Genomic DNA, 16,707 nt, shown 5'->3' with positions numbered 1-16,707 from the left:
TTCCCCGCTCCCCCACCCACTCCCAAGGGACCAGCTGCCCCCTGCAGTGAGCATCAGGGCCAAGTGTGGCTGGCGAGGACCCGAGTGGGGTGTGAGCAAAGGAGGAGGGGCTGCCAAGGACTCCGGGGGTGGGAATCAGGGTGCAGGCTCGGTGGTGGTGGGGGGAACCCTCTGTCCTCCAGTTGTCCACATTCCCCAGGTTTGTTACCAGTCCAGTCCTTCACCCCCCAGGGGGCAGAACCAGCTCCCTGACAGCAAAAATGGTGGACAGACTGAGAAGTAGAGATTCAGTGGCATCTGTAGAGCCGATAGGGCAGGGCAGGGGGAATGGGGGAGGGCAGAGGGGAGGAAGGGCAGGAGCACCTGGCAGGGGGCATGGAGGTTTTATTTGCACAAATTGCTCCAATAGGTAGTTTCGGAGACCGCCTGGAATCCAGCTGGGGGGTGGGGGGAGCGGTTCAAAGGAGCCTCCAAGGCCAATCCAGCACCCAAGCTCTTGGGTTACCTCTTTGCCGGGCAGGGACCCCCAAGCTGAGCAGCATTTGCCCCTTCCCAGCTTTTGTGAGACTCAGACTTCTTGCCTGGGTGGCCCCATTTGTCAGTGACGCGACCCACCCCCCATCTCTTAGATAGCATTTTCCTAGGGAGAGTCCCCAGCCGCCCCTGTTCCCAGAGTACACCCCCTGGCCACCCGCCCCAGCCCAGACACCTGTCCCAGGCCTGGCTCTGGTGCGGAACAAGGCGTGAGCCAGTGTGGGACAGAAGTGGGTGGAAGGGACACGGATGGGGGGGCGGAGGCCGGGACTGGGCCAGGCCAGGCTGGTGAGCGAGCAGCGGTGACAAACGGGCTGTGCGGGGGCCGAGGGGCGGGGGGCGGACGGCGGCTGATTTATCTGGGTTATTTATGCCGCGGACGAGGCAGGAGAAGCGGTTAATGAGAGTCCCAGGGAAGGGGGTGGGGAGGCCTGGACGTGATCTGAGGCAACTGAAGAGGGTTAGCGTCCTGCCGCCAGGCCCTGCCCCCACCGCCCGCCCACACTCTGCGCCCCCAGCCCGGTCCTGGGGCGGGGCCAGCACAGCCCTGACCCCTTTCCTGTGGCTGGTACTCACGACCCTGCGTCTCGTTTCAGGGATGCCCAAGCCGAGGCGGTGGGTCACTAATATTGAAGGGGACCAGGTCCAAGATCGAGGGGCAGCTGGAGACACTGGGGAGGGAGGCTGTGAAAGGGAGAAAGGGGAAGGAAGGAAGATGAAAAATCTCAGCTGGTCAGAAGTGGGACCAAGTCTGTGGGGCTGTGGGGGAGGGTTGGGATGGGAAGAGGCCAATGTGGACGTGGTGGGCAGGTGGCCACATCGGGGCTGAGGCTGGAGAGGGCAAAGGGCATTGGGGTACAGATCCGGTGTCAGCCAGGAGTCATCACGGGGGCCTGAGAGGCAGAGATGGGGGGGTGCTGGTCGGAGCGAAGAGAGAGCTGGGGGGAGGAGGGGGGAAGAAGATCCAGGGAAGGAGGGGGAGAGGGCTTTGCAGCAGCAAAAGCTGCTGGGAGCAGATAAGGCGGCACAGCAGCAGGAGGGATTAAAGCTCCGAGGGGCAGGGGCGGGGGAGGCAGGGACATGGGGTGGGGGGAGGCAGGGAGGCGAGGGTTGAGGGCAAGATACCCAGCCAAGGAGGGGGGGGCAGGATTTAATCAGAGGCCAATGGTGGTCGTCGCCTGGGAAAGAGGGGGGAGAGAAGGGATTCCTGACCATCTCTGCCGAGGAAGGGGACTTTTCTGCCACTGACGGAGCCCCGTACCAGTCCGGGTAGCAGAGCTAAGTGGAGGGGTGCCTTGCCGAGGGAGGGCACAGGTGGATTGCTGCGGGATGGAGGGGAGTGGCAGGGGCCGGCCCTGGAAGCCGCTGAGCTCTGTCTAGAACTTGGACGTGCGGGACACGCAGTGCCTCCTCGAGAGTGTCATGGGGACCTTGACAACAGCCAAGGGTGCCCAGCCAGCCCACCCTGGGATGGAGACTCATCACGTCCAGGGTGACAAGGACCAGCGTTTTGGAGGGTTTCTTTGTGGGGAGGGTGTCGGCTTCCCCAGGTTCAAGCCTCGGACCACCACCCTGCCCTCCTGTCCTCCAAGCCCCCCGGACGGGGGCGCTGGGGGAGGACGAAGCCTCTGCTCCCTCCAGACGGGAGCCAGCCGAGGGTGGTTCGGAGACGGCCAGGGGGGTGGAGGGGAGCCCAGAGGGAAGGAAGGGGAGGAGGAGGAAGGGGCGGGGGTGGCAGGCGGGGCAGAGTAATTGCATGTTTGTCAGTTCTCCCGTCTCTGCACACGAGGGAGCGTGTGGTGGTGGGTGTAACTTCGCCTCGAGGAGTCTCTGTCTGTTGGCAGAGGTGTCAGTGTGTCTGTCTCAGGGGTCTGTGCTCTCCTTGGCCCCCGCCCCCCACTTCATGTTTTGGGGAGCGCGGCTCTGGGCACACCCAGCTGTGCTCCGTGCTGATGCGGCAGATGTGGCGGGGCCCCAGCTGTGCCTGCTTCCCGGAGAGGGGGAGGGGGCTGCAATCTGCTCCCCCGATAATGGCTGCTAAGTGCCAGGGGGAGGGGATGGAGATGGGGGTGGAATGAGGCCCGGGCGGGAGGGAGACGTGGGCCCTGCCCCGCCCCACCCCATCCTGGCCAGCCTCCCCCCAATCTGTGTTCTTGGCTCGGCCTCTCCCTGTGGCTGGCTCCTGAAGCCCATCCAAATTTCTCTCCAGGCTGGTCCCTGTCCCCAGCTCTCCTCCTCTCTTGCCCCACCCAGCTTGGTGCCAGGGACCCACCCCGCTCCCCGGCCCCCAGCTCGCTCCCCCTCGCTGATTTTACAGAATAATCTTTTTATGGAAACCGAAAAAAAGCGCTAATGGCAGGAACGCACCCCTCCCCCGCATCCCTCCCCCCTCATCCCCTCCTTCCCACCCCGGTTCCCTCCGTTCTTGCGGGGCCAGCACCCTCCTACCCCTACAGGGCCAGTGAGGTCCCAGGGGTGGTGAAGGGGGCTTCCGGGACCCTCGCCTCCAGAGGCAGGGTGCCCCCCAAAGTGGAGGGGTGCTGGCCCCTCCCGTGGCAGACTAGGCTGGAGAGGAGGGGGGCCTCACAGCTTCTCTCCTTAGACCCCTGTCTACCTGAGCACACATACAACAGTGACTCCCTCTCCCTGGGGGGGGGCACGCTAGAGACCTCAGGTTCACCAGCCCCCCTCCACTTGCTACAGTGACCCTGTCCCCTTCCAGCGCCTGTTCCCACCCCCACTGAGCCCAAGAGGGGGGTCTCGGGGGCCAGGGCCTGACACAGACTTATTGGATTTCACGGTGTTTTGCTGAGAAAATAATTAAATTATCATATTTATGATGAAGCTGCCATGGCCTCTGCCAACCACTCGGAACAGAAGGGTCACGACTGGGGGTGGGGTGGAGGGAGAGGAAGGGACCCAGCTCCTGGCCCTGTGGCCCGCTCCTTTCCCAGCCCTCCCCTCAGGGGATTGACCCCAGGCCCAGAGTAGGCATCTGAAGGTCCCTGTGGACCCCACACAGAGGTGACAGATCTGGGCTGGAGGAACCAGGAATGAGAACCAGGAGAGGGGCTGAGTCAAGGCGGGTGTGGGGCAGGCTACAACACCAGGTCCCTTCACGTGCGCTCGGACACAGCCTACAGGGCTTACAGGTGGGCGGTTGCCCCTGGCCCAGCTCCTGAGAAAGCGCACCTTCCTAAAGGCCCAGCTCTGAGGCTCTGAAATGCTGGGCCATCCCAGCCCCTGGTGCTGAGAGCCGGGCCCTGGCACCCTGCTGCCTGCCACCCCTGCCTGCTGCCAGGACCCCCTCCTCCCTCCCACCCACGCCCTACCCCCCATTCTCTCCGGGTAATTAGATTCCTCTCAATTAGCAGATTACGATCATTACCAGCTCATCTGGCAGCTAAGCTCCGCACCCACAGCTGGAGAAAGGGGGGGTGCCAGAAGGGCCACATGGGGGTCATGGGCAAACACGAGAGATGGCTGGGTTTCCCTGGGGCTTCAGGAATGTAGAAGCAAAACTAGGACCTCACTCCACCCCTCTCCACAAAGGGCAGAGCCAGGGTGGTGGGAAGGGGCCAGGGTCCCTCCCCTCCCAGAACAGGAGTGTGCGCCTCTACAGGTAAAGGTACTGGCACGGGCCCACCCTTCCTGCCAGGGAAGGAGGAGACACACACCAGGCCTCAAGTGGGGAAGAAACCCCCACCTCGCCAAGCCAGGCTGGGAGCAGATGGAGCTGGCAAAGCAGAAAAAGGGCCGGGGCCGGGGCTCGGCAGGAACCCAGGAGAGCGGGTGCCAGGCGATGCCACCTCGGGCCCACGGCTCCCAACCCCTGCGCCTGCTGCCCGCATCCCACCACCCGACCGAAATCCTTCCCCTCCGGAGCCTGAGCCAGGCCCAGTGAAGAGGAACTGGGAAGCGGCGCTGGGGTAGGGGTGAAGGTGGGGGCCAGCGGGCTGGGAGCCCGGAGGGCCTTCCTCCAGAGCAGCACGCGAGGCTGAGGCAGTGGGAGGGGGAGATTTACCAGGGCTCCAGATTCATTATTCATGAGCCCGCAGCAATGACTCCAATTTAAATGCTAATGTGGGGGGGCCTGACTCAGCTGCCCCCTTCCCCCCTCACCCCCAGCCCAGGCACAAGCGGAGTCCGCGCTGGCTCCAAGGTTCACCCAGGTTTATTAGGGAGTGGCGAGGGAGGCCCCGGTCACCCGTGTTGCTCCCCACGATGTGAAGAGCCTGCCTGGCTTCCTCCAGTCCCTCCTGGACAGAGGCTGGCCTTGCAGGCAGAAGCCTCAGGGGTGCAGACAGGAGAGGAAAGGGGGGGGGGGCTCCTGGCAGCCCCTTCAGAGGATGATCTGGTTGGTGAAGCTGCGGCTCAGCTCCTTGTGTGGCAGAACAATCGAGTTCAGGATGAGCACCTCAGCAGGGATCCGGACACGGCAGCCTGCAGTGGACGAGGGCAGCAGGGGGAGGCCGTGGGGAGGGGAGAGGAGGGAAGGCGAGGGGCCAAGAGCTGGGGGCCACCGCCATCCGGGAGGGATCCTTCCCTGCCCATCTGTGCCCTGGCCTCCTGCCCCCAGTGACTCACACGGGACCTGGCGCGTGGCAGGCACTTGGTAAATGTTTGCTAAAGAATAAACACACACACACACATGCATTCACGCACATGCACACGCAACACATGCTCCCATAGGGCACAGCCATCACCACCTGTGGAGGTTTCTCCCCGCCTAGGGCCCTGGGACCGTACCTAGGATGGTGATAGCGGGCAGAAGCTTCCCATCCTTGAAGAGGCTCTCACTGTCCATGTGGGCTCGGGGGTCGTTGGGATTGGGGTCATTGGGGGTACCTTCCACGCGGGCCCAGCGCCCCACCGTGCTGCCCCAGCCTACGATGCTGTGTAGGACACACGTGTGCTCCTGCCAAACAGGATGATGGGAGGTGCAGAGCTCACAGGTTTGGCCCCTCCCCTCAGCCGCTGGGGACACCACACCCTGCTGTGTGTGTCACGGTGCCTACCTGCAGCGTGGCCCCATGGAGGACAATGCTCTCTCGGAGCCGCACACCCTCGCCCACAGTCACCCCCTCTCCGATGGAGACGTTGGGGCCCAGCTGTGGAGAAGAGAAGAACCATGTGCCTCGGGAAGCCTTGCAGGGCCCCAAATCTACTCCCTTCCTAGAACAGGTAAGGGGAAAGGGACCTGCTATCAGGACAGGCTGTGACAAAGTGGAGGGACCGGCCCTCTGAGCTCAGGGGGTATCTGCGTCGGCCCACCCATCCTGACAGCCACCCTTCCTCCCCAGGGCTGGCCCACGGCTTACCACAGCCGATGGGGCCACCTTAGCCGTCGGGTGGATGTAAACATTTCCTAGAAGCAGAAGAGAAGATCTGAGGGCAAATTCCCCAACCACACCTCATTCAGGGAGGCTGGGGACTGAGGTCAGGGGTCATGGCTCAGAGCCTAGAAGGGCTGGGCTGAGGGGCAAAAGTTAGGAACTGGGGCAGCATGGGTACCTCGAATCCGTGGACCCCCCGGGTGTGCTTGGCCAGGCGTTCTGGGTGAGTGAGCTGGTACTGGCTCAGATAGAGGCGAGAGGCGTAGAGGGCTGAGCTGGGGGCCACAAAATGGAATGCAACTCAGGGGCCAGTGGGGCCTGTGGCCACCACCCCAAAACCTTACCCCCCGCCCCACCCCCTGCCACCCAACCACCCCATCATCAGAAGCCCCTCCCATACCCTGCAGACTTGATCTGGCTCCAGATACCATCGGTGAGGTGCACGTAGATCTGGCCCTGCCCAGCCAGGGCTGCGAACACATCCTGCTCCAGGCGGATGGTCCCTGCCCCTGGCCACAAGACTGAAGAGTCCTCCCTGGCAGAGAGAAGGGATGCTGACATCAGCTACCCAGCTGGGCCTCACAGGCTCTGGAGCATAGGAACCAGAGGGCATCCCACTGCCTCGCCAGGTCTGGTCAAATCCACTCCCAAGGGATGCTCATCCCAGGAAGTTCTCCTCCCACCCTCACCCACATCATCCCCCTCCTCCTGGGGCTGGGGTGCCATCCCAGGGGAGCCCCAGGCACAGACCTGCTGCCCACCCTGCCCCACATCCAGAAGGAGCTCGACCGGACCTGGCTTCCCCCAACCTCTCCCACCCCGCATCCACTCCTCTGAGCCCCGCCTCTGCTCACCCTCCCTCTCACTGGATGGAATGAAACACAGACAGACTCACCCCAGAGGAAGGCAGCTGGTGAGGGCAGAGACAGTCACAGAAAGAGAGGGAGAGAGAGAGATGGTGGAGATGCCAGCTCAGCAGATACAGACAGAGAGATGGAGAGAGAAGCAGAGAGATGGCTGGGAGTGAGAAGATGGCGATGAGAGAATGAGGCATAAGATGGGGAGACGGGCAGGGGAGGAGGGGGTGGAGGCAGGGGTCCACAGAAGAGGACAAGTCCCAGGTCTAGGAGGACCACCCCTGGACTGTGGCTTGTGGCAAGCAGGGCTCAGGGGCACTGGGCTTCCAGGGAAGCCTCAGCCTGAGTGAATTAGTGAGTGTGTGTGTGTGTGTGTCTGCACCCAGGCCCGTGTGCACCCAAGTGTGTGTGTTGCCGTCTGTTCTGAAAGACATCTCTGGGACACTCGGGGCTGGAGAGAAATGGACCAGAAGGGGAGTGGGCAGGTGGTGACAGAAGAGGAACTGGGATGGATAAGGAAGAGGGACAGAATGAGGTTAGGAGGGGCGGGACCGGGAGGCTCGGCTGGAGATGACAAGTGGCGAGAAGGAGAAGGAAGGTGATCGGGTGGAGACGGAGCCTGCAGGGACTCGGGCGGGGGGTGGGGGTGGGGGTCCTGTGGCTGGGGGCACGTGGGGTCCCAGGGCCACGGAGCCTGCCTCACAGTTGCCCATCCTGCTGATTACGCTGGAAGACTTCCCCGAGGGGCTTCAGGGCTTCTGGGGAAAAGAGGTAGATGCCACAGTTGATGATGTCACTGACAAACGTGCTGGGTTTCTCCACATAGTGCAGGACCTGAGGACAACGTGGGCTGGGGTCAGTGCAGGAGAGGCCACTGCCGCCACCCCCTCAGACCCTCTGGCCTCCAGGTCCTCCCTGCTGCTGGGGTGGTCTTTCTGGAATGCACACTGCATCTTGCCACTGGCCTTCACCTTCGAGCGAAGTCTGAACTTCATGCCTCTCCTCTCCCTACCTCCCAGCCCTTCCACACTCAACTCCGTGCTATTGCACACGTGCGCCTGGAGTGCCCGTTCCCATCTCTTCAGCTGGAAAACTCAGCTTTGGCACTAGCACTTCCTCTGTGGGTCCACTCCTGTCTGCCCAAGAGACGGCGTCTCAGGTCGGGGCACCCTGGACCTCTGGCCACGCCTCACCAGCAGCACTTCTATCATTTGTGATGGTTGGTTTTTGACTGTCTCTCCCACTCGTGCAAGGTTCCTGAGAAGCAGGGAGTGCCCTGTGGCTCTATTTCTTTCATACCTAGCTAATGCCTAGCACAAAACTTCAAAATAAAATTCATGTGTGTGTATGTGTGTGTTTATATGTATTGCTTTGTTTCATTTTTTTTTTTTAAGGGCTGCAGGTGCGGCATATGGAAATTCCCAGGTTAGGGGTCATATCGTAACTACAGCTGCCAGCCTACACCACAGCCACAGCAATGCCAGATCCAGAGCCACATCTGCAACCACTGCCGCAGCTTGTGGCAACCCCAGATCCTTAACCCACTGAGGCTGGGGATCGAATCTGCGTCCTCACAGATACTAGTAAGGTTCATTTCCACTGCACCACAATGGGAACTCCTGTTTACATGTTTGTTTTTGCTTTTTAGGGCCACATTGGCAGCATGTGAAGGTTCCCAGGCTAGAGGTCCAATCAGAGCTGTAGCTGCCAGCCTACACCAGAGCCACAACAATGTAGGATCCGAGCCGCATCTGTGACCTGCAACACTGCTCACCGCAACGCTGGATCCTTAACTCACTGAGTGAGGCAAGGGATCGAACCCGCAACCTCATGGCTCCTAGTCGGATTTGTTAACCGCTGATCCACGAAGGGAACTCCCTATATGTGTTTTTAATACTAAAGCTTGAACAAATAAAAGGGGTGCATGGAAGTCAGTTACGCTTAGGGGCAGGAAGCTTTGCACAAACAGGGACAGAGACCCTCTGCCTTGCTGATTATGCTCTGACCTCTGTGATTATCAAGGTGCTATGCTGTTTCCTGCCTCCGGGCCTTTGCACATGCTGTTCCCTCTACCTTCAATGCCTTCCTGTCCCCCTCATCTAGACTAACTGAAAACCCAGCTCAGAGCTTGCCTTGTCTAGGGAGCCCCCCATCCCCACCCATGCAAGGTTGGGCTGGGCCTCCTTTTGTGCTCCCATAGCGCCCTGATCACACATCTACTGGAGCACCACACCCACAGACATTAACTGTTACCCTTCAGTCTCACCAATCTCTCTAGAAGGGATATACGATGAACAGCTGCAACTGTCTGACAAGATGGGCCCACCCCAAAGTGTTCCAGCACTTTCTAGAACAGAGGGATTGGGGAATGACGATTCACAGAGCAAGTGCCCAGCCAGCCCCTCTGCTCTCACCTCATGCGTTTGTGGATTCTCTACGATGCAGCCGTAGTTGAGGGATTGTGTCCTGTTAGCCTGAAAAACAGACACACTGAGACAGTGACCTGCCAACTTCAGGGCAGCGAGGTCTGTTTTCTCTTTTTCTTTCCCTCCCCTGGGGCACCTGGCACGCAGCTCTGCCACGGACAGGCCTTCAGCAAGGGTGAGAACTGACAGCTGTGCCCAGCTCCCCACTGCTGAGCAGCCAAAGGGCTCTCAGTCTCCACTGCCACCTCCACCACTGCTGGGGCTTCTGGCTCATTCCAGCCCTGGTCCCACTCCACACCACCTCCACCCTCTGCTGCCCCTGCCTCCCCCAACACTCTCATTCCAGAAACCTCTCTGGATCACCCCCTCTGCATCCTCCAGCCCTCCTGGGCCCCTCACCGTGGTGCCAAGGAGCAAGAAGGGGTGAGGCCGGTGTCTGTGGGCATCCAGCATGGCGCTCAAGGGGAAGTCGGAGCAGACATCAGCGTTGAGCACAAAGAAGGCCTCGGGGCCTCCAGCCAGGATCTGGTCCCGGAAATGGTAGAGACCACCACCTGTGCCCAGGGGGGCAAATTCCTGCAGGTACCTGTCCCCAGGGCCCCCCAGGCCAGCTCAGTGAGATCAGAGGAGACGGCACAAGCCTGGGCACCTAACTCCTCCTGCTCCCAGGGGTACACCTGTCCAAGGCCCACAGAGAAACTCAATACCCTCAGGGATTCAGAGACCCCAAAAAGGACCCTCCTAGTGTGTGCGGGTGCAGTCCAGCAAACTGACTCAACCCCACCCCTGAGAACCCAGGTTTAGGGCACTGCCCCCTGACCCCCATACATCACGTGCCCACAAACACCTGATTGGAAGGTTAAACTCCTGCTGCGCGGCTTCTAGGAACCGGGTAAGGGGCTCATCAGGTTGGTAGAAGCCAATGAGCAGGATCTCCTGCATCCCAGGGACCTGGGGACAAGGGAAGAGGTTGGGAGAGGAAAATACCCGATAGAAGGGAATGACAGGAGGGAGAAGTCCCTGATCCTGGCCCAGAAGTCTGGTGACCACAGTTTCGTTCTCAGCTGTGGGGCCCCTGGGGACTCACTTTACCACTCTGGCCTGCTTTTCCCTCTGGACAATGAGGAGGTTGGAGGACGTCTCTGCCCCCGATCTTTTACTGTTTTATTACTCTGTTACCCCCTGTCCCCTCATATCTGAATTGGGGCTCACCCTAGGAAAGATTTTTGATTACCAAGCCGTGTTAAGTAAGCATCCATTCATCCCACCTTCCCATGTCGATTATCTGTCAATCTAGTTTGAGGGGAGGATACCATTTATCACGTGCCTACTTGTACAAGGCACTTTACAAACATCATTGCAAGCTTCGCCACCCCACAAAGCAGGTCGAATTACTCCCATTTTATTTTATTTTTTTTGCTTTTTAGGGCCACAGCTGCGGCATATGGAAGTTCCCAGGCTAGGGGTTGAATCGGAGATGCAGTTGCCAGCCTTCACCAGAGCCACAGCAATGTGGGATCCAAGCCGCGTCTGCGATCTACACCACAGCTCACGGCAATGCTGGATCCTTTAACCCACTGAGCGAGGCCAGGGATTGAACCTGCGTCCTCATGGGTGCTAGTCGGGTTCGTTACCACTGAGCCACAACGGGAAGTCCCATCATCAAATAAGGAAAACTAAGACTCAAAAAGGGTGGGAAATTAGCTCAAGTCTTTAGAGCAGGCAGAGAACTGGATTCAAATGAAACCTTGCCTGTCCCAATACCAAAAGTGACAAAGAAATTAGCTCCACGGTGAGCGAGGGTATGAGTTCTGTGCTTTAAGCTACAGTGTTAATCTGTCTCTTAAGTTCCTGCCTGATCTCACAGTCCATGCTTTAAAAACAGGAGTGAAATCTAAGCACACGGCCAGAAGAGAGACCAGGTTAGGGGGAGACAGCAGGGCAGTTGCACTGCACAACTCCTGGGGGCGCCATTCACACTGTCATTTGTTAAATGGCGGTCCCTGAAGTTATGCCTCATGGGAAGGTTACAGCTGGGAAAGGGGACTATATGGCATGAAGATGAGCAGGAAGGGAGGTGGGAGAGGGAAGCCTCTGGCATTACCTGGGCACAAGCCTCAATGTGGTGCTGAATCATAGGGACCCCCGCCACAGGAAACAGGGGTTTGGGCACCTCAAAAGACAGGGGCCTGAAGCGAGTCCCTGGGAGAGAAGAAAGAAGCAAATTTCAGCTTCCTTTCTCCCTCTGCCCCCACCCCATCAACCACTCCAGCCCAACCTCCTTCCCCCATTCCCCTGGCTCCTCACCCTTTTGGGGGCCTCCAATCAGGATCACAGCTTTCAGCATGATGTCGATTGCTACCTAAACCTCAAATCCCAACAAAGTCAGGCTCAGATCTCACACCCCAATCCAGGAACCAGACTCACACCCCAACCAAACCCCAAACCCTAAACGGCAACCTTTAGTCCTCTCCAAGGTTGTAAATCCGAAGTTCCTGTACAGCCCTGCCCTGGACACATCAACTCATAAGTCCCACAAATCTCAAATCCCACCCAGATTCCAGCTGGCCTTCAAATCCCACAGTGATCCCACCAAATTCTGAAATTCACACCCCATTTGGCCCCTAACAGACTTCCCTCTGGTCACAAATTCAGCAACCTCAGAAACTCAGCAAGATATGCCTTCTCAGATCCAAATCTCAAAAAACACCACCCTGTAAACCCAAACCCACAGAGTCCCCATTACTGCATCCTCCTTCTAGATGTTAAGCCCTGAACCCCAATTGTGAACCATGAATACTGAACCTCATATCCTAAGTGAGTTCCAAATATTTAACTACAACCCTAAGAATGAATCCTAAGTACTGAACTAACGCTGATCCACATCTGATGCATCCCAAATCCCAGCAAAAATCCCTGAAACCTAAAACTAACCTTTAGATGATGAACTCTGAATCAAAAGACGGATTTCTTTGGCATCCCAAACACTGAACCTACCAACTCCCTGAGTACCGAAAGTGACAAGTACTGAATCTCTGGACTGACTGCTGACCCTCTGAACCCCACAACTGACTCTGTCTAACAAACGCCCTAGCCTCGCGTAGCGAGGAGTTGTGGGACCCAGCAGAGCGGAAGTGCGGAGAGCGATCAGAGTCGCTCTGTCAACCGGCCGTGCCCGGCCCTCTACCCCTTACACCACCCCTTCACCAGCTCCCTTTACCACTAGCTCTCTTTTGCCAGATTTGTGGCCCGCTGCTGCTTGCTCCTTCCGCGCACGTGTCTTCTCGCAACTCGCGAGAACTCCTTCGCGAAGTCTTCTGGGAATTGTAGTTCCTAATAGTTCCTCGCTTTCCAACCGAGCGATAGGAGGTGGGACTTAAGGGAGATCACGGGGGCGTGGCCAAGGGATTGAGGGGCCGGGTTTAATAGTGAAGCAAGGTGGGGCCTGAGAAGCAGTGGTTGGAATTTAGGAAGAAGAGGACCTGAGCTGTCTGGGAAAGGGCCCAGGGATAGCAGCCAAAACCGAGAGCCAAGTTACAGGGCAGAGCAAGTCTGGAGACCTGAGTGGGTGTGTCCACCCTTGAAATGGGAGGGGCCAGAGTGCCTACCCCCCCAGGAAAGGGTGGGGCTTGAGGTATACAAAGAAGGGAAGGCGAAGTCATGGACTTCTCTGCCAGTGCGTTTGTGAAGTGAACCAACTTTTGGCCATGAGAGAAATCTTATCTCAGATTTACTGTCTGCAAAATGAAGCGCTGGACGAGACCCTCTCCAAATATTCTGACCCCAACATGCTGTGACCGTGGTTTGTTGGTTTGGAATAAGAGTGTGTGCGAGGGCAGGGGCAATGGAGTCTCGAAAGAACAGAACAGACGCGGAGGTTCAGGGAGTGCAGCTTTATTAAGCAAGATGAAGGAGGATTGTCGGTTCCACCCACCCCGGGCCTTGGAGCCAGGGCGAAGGGTCTGAGGGTCCCTTTCAGGCCACGTCTACGCGAGCAAAGCTCTGGTCCATGCCCAGGCTGTTCTCCACTACACCTCGTACTTGCCGCTGTCCTCTGGCGTGGCCCGACGGATGGTCAGCGTGGTGGTGGTACTGCCGATCTTGAAGAACACTCTGGGCGAGAAGAGAGGGTGGGCAGGGCCTTGAGTCAGTTTACAGGCTCCCAGGCCGGGCTAATTAACCAGCTCTGTTCTTTGCCTCCCAGTGCCCCGCCCCCATCCCATTGCCGCCAATTTTCTGGGCCCGGTCCCGCCCAAACTCCCGCCCAAGCTCCCGCTCCAGGCGCTGTCCTTGAGGCAAGTCTCCCCGCCTCGCCTGTCATCCTCATCGAAGTCTACGCCTTCCTTGGCCCAGCCCACGTCCGGCGCAGGTTCGCCCAGGATCTCCGCTGTCAGCGTTACCGTGGTGCCTTTGCGCGCCTTGGTGTTATCCGGCCCCTTCTTAATCTTCGCCGGGACTAGAGGAAGGAAAAGGGAACTCCCCCCAGTGAGGGACCTAGAGGTGAGGCGGGTTGTTACCCTGCTCTAAATACGAGATGGATTTAAGCTCGCTGTGTGACGTTGGGCTAGTCTTTAGCTTCTCTGGGGCTTCATCGCCTCAGTTGTCAAACAGGACTAATCCTGCCCCTCTCAGAAGTGAATGAAGGCTCCAAAGAGATACTACATACAGCAGAAATTGACAGGACATTGTAAATCAACTATAATAAATTAAAAAAATAATTATATAAATATTAAAAAAGAGAGAGAGAGCGAGATACTGCAGGTCAAAGTCCTGGAATGTTCACACATTTCGTGGTGCCTTGGAAATTGCCCTGGGCTGGGAGCCAAAAGACCAGAGCTCAAACCCTGGCTGGACCCGGCTGTGGGCGCCCGCTAGGTCGTGCAGCTCTGCACAGTGGCGCTGGACCCAGAGCGCGCCTACCTTCCACGAGGATGCGCGCTGAGTCGGAGCACTGGCCGAAGGGGTTGGTTATGTTGATGCTATACTGGCCCAGGTCTGCCAGCTCGCCATCGCGCACCACCAGTGCGACTACGTCAGGGTCTTCGAAGACGTAGCGATACTTGGGCCCGTCGCGCAGCTCCTTGCCGTCCTTGCTCCAGCGGATGAATGGGTCCGGGAAAGCGGAAATACGGCAAATCAGCTTGGCCGCGCTGCCCTCGATCAGCACCACATCCTTCAGGGGCTCCAGCACTCGCGGCGGCCCTTCTCGCGCAGCTCCTTCCGGGACCTATCCGCGGGCCCAGCTCTCTGACACGGTTCTGGCCGCCCGCAGCCTTGTCCATCCGTCATCCTCCCCAGCCCGCCCCCTCGGCCCACTAGACCTCTTTAAACAGGGAAGGGTGTGTAAGGAAGTCAGCGACCCCTGAATTGTTACCCTGATAAAAACGATCTACTGGGAGTTCCCGACATGGCGCAGTGGTTAACGAATCCGACTAGGAACCATGAGGTTGCGGGTTCGATCCCTGCCCTTACTCAGGGTTAAGGATCTGGCGTTGCCGTGAGCTGTGGTGTAGGTTGCAGACGCGGCTCGGATCCCGCGTTGCTGTGGCTCTGACATAGGCTAGTGGCTACAGCTCTGATTGGACCCCTAGCCTGGGAACCTCCATATGCCGCGGGAGCGGCCCAAGAAATGGCAAAAAGACAAAAAAAAAAAAAAAAAAAAAAAAAAAGATCTACTCTGTGTCTGTCGGCCGCTTTTCCACACTTCAGTAACAGCTCTCCCTTAAGTCCAGTGACCCCAGTGGTCCGGGACACTGTGTTCTGCCTACCCCCAGCCCCCAAATGCAGGAATGCGCGTTCTGCGCTCCAGCTGTCTTCCCCCCCCCCCCGAAGGTTCCCCAGGGGTCCCCCTCACCTGTGGCCCCGGTAAGAGGCCTGGATGCGAATGGCGGCTTTCTGGACCTGGGGGTCGTTGATATCTAGGGTACATCCCTGAGGTGCGGTTGCAGCCGCCGGTTTTTTGGCGGGAGCTGCTTTGGACATCTGAGGAGCAGAACACAACCAGGAGTTTGGGCTGACACAGAGACTCTGACCTTCAGCCTTTCCCCTTCGGAATCAGAACATTCCCTGAAGTGGGAGTGTCCACGGCTGATTTGAGGATGTAGACTCACTATGAGGGGTCGACTTCGGAACTTGGATCCAACTGGCTGGGTAGCAAGAGGCACGGAGCCCTTCCAGATGGCACAGCAGGGGCACGGGCAGGTGCTCAGCCCTGGGCCCAGGTTTTTTGTTTTTTTGTTTTTTTGGGTTTTTTTTGTCTTTTTGCTATTTCTTTGGGCCGATCCTGCAGCATATGGATGTTCCCAGGCTAGGGGGCCAGTCGGAGCTGTAGCCACTGGCCTACGCCAGAGCCACAGCAACGCGGGATCCAAGCCACTTCTGCAGTCTACACCACAGCTCACGGCAACGCCGGATCGTTAACCCACTGAGCAAGGGCAGGGACCGAACCTGCAACCTCATGGTTCCTAGTCGGATTCGTTAACCACTGCGCCACGAAGGAAACTCCCCTGGGCCCAGGTTTTATAGATCGCTTCCCTCCTTGCCTTGTTTGGCATGGTTGCCCCAAGCCCCTGGGGACCCCAGCCCCTGCCTCCTTAACCCAGGCTGATTCCTTATTTAGCCTGAGGATACCTGGGATGCTGGCTCAGCCACTGGGGCAGCCCCCCCCCCAGGGGGGGAACCCGAGCAGCTCTGGGGTGCCCTATGTGTCAGCATTCTGACAGCTGGGCAGCTGGATGAGGCCTCATCCTTTCCCAGAGCAGGGGTATCCACCCCACTCCCAGGAGAACCAGAAAGGACCCCTGGTTGATAAGAGATTCAGCTCCCTGCTGGGGCAATTTACACTCAGGTTGGTCTCTGGACACTGAGACAAGCTGCCCTTTCCAGAACATAGTTAAGGGGTGAGAGTGTTTGTGGGGATGTCCTTGAATGAAGCCAGAGTAGCAATGGACTTTACTGTCTATCTAGCCAATTATGATCCACGTGGCAATCAGGACAAATCTGGAAATGCCTTACTTCCCTGACCCCAGGAATCTGGGTTGTCATTTCCACACTGTGCCTCCTGGTGGCAAACTGGTATAAACCCAGAGGGAATCTTAGAGATTTTTAAGAGCGTCCCCTCCTGCCACCTCATGCCCAGGCACTCCACTCTATGTGACATGGTAGGGTCTGGCTGGACTACACTGTCCCTGGAGATTGGCAATAACTCCCAAAGTGTAGGTCTGCCCAATCTCTTTCTCCAGACATAAGCTGGGGCATAGGGGCATCAGTCCACCTGGAGGGAAGGGGTTCAGTTAACCCCTCTGGAACTTGCCTCGGGTCCAGTCTGCCCAGGCCTGGGCACCAGGTAAGCCTTACTTCCATTCATTATAACTGCCCGCCCGGGTGCAGAGTGCTGTCACCTTTTGATCAGAGCAACTTTGACATGGCTCTGCTGACATAAATTACCTTTGCTCCTCTGAGTTTGGAACAAGCAGTTCACATGCCATGTCCAATGGAGATGAGCAGGAAGCTCAAGATCAGATGGGGGGACAGGAGAAGAATTTTACCATTTAT

General features: G+C 58.2%; 2 protein-coding genes across 3 annotated transcripts; both read right to left on the bottom strand.

Annotated features, from left to right (window-relative positions):
- GMPPA (GDP-mannose pyrophosphorylase A) lies at positions 4,691–12,430 on the bottom strand. Of its 2 annotated transcripts, none has more exon segments than NM_001244657.1 (14): positions 4,691–4,977; positions 5,284–5,452; positions 5,553–5,645; positions 5,856–5,902; positions 6,049–6,068; positions 6,071–6,145; positions 6,271–6,405; positions 7,431–7,561; positions 9,142–9,201; positions 9,553–9,739; positions 10,001–10,104; positions 11,258–11,355; positions 11,461–11,515; positions 12,374–12,430. In NM_001244657.1, coding segments are annotated over 13 exon segments (1,260 nt in total). In that variant the 5' UTR covers positions 11,501–11,515; positions 12,374–12,430; the 3' UTR covers positions 4,691–4,876.
- LOC102159110 (CAVP-target protein) lies at positions 13,129–15,160 on the bottom strand. The gene is given in 6 exon segments (XM_005672245.3): positions 13,129–13,184; positions 13,187–13,266; positions 13,468–13,609; positions 14,074–14,358; positions 14,361–14,380; positions 15,008–15,160. Coding segments are annotated over 6 exon segments (711 nt in total). The 5' UTR covers positions 15,136–15,160.

The sequence above is a fragment of the Sus scrofa genome, chromosome 15 (genome assembly GCF_000003025.6).
Source record: "Sus scrofa isolate TJ Tabasco breed Duroc chromosome 15, Sscrofa11.1, whole genome shotgun sequence".
Lineage (NCBI taxonomy): Eukaryota > Metazoa > Chordata > Mammalia > Artiodactyla > Suidae > Sus > Sus scrofa.
The sequence above is the reverse complement of the archived record's forward strand: the minus strand, read 5'-3'. Positions and strand labels throughout refer to the sequence as shown.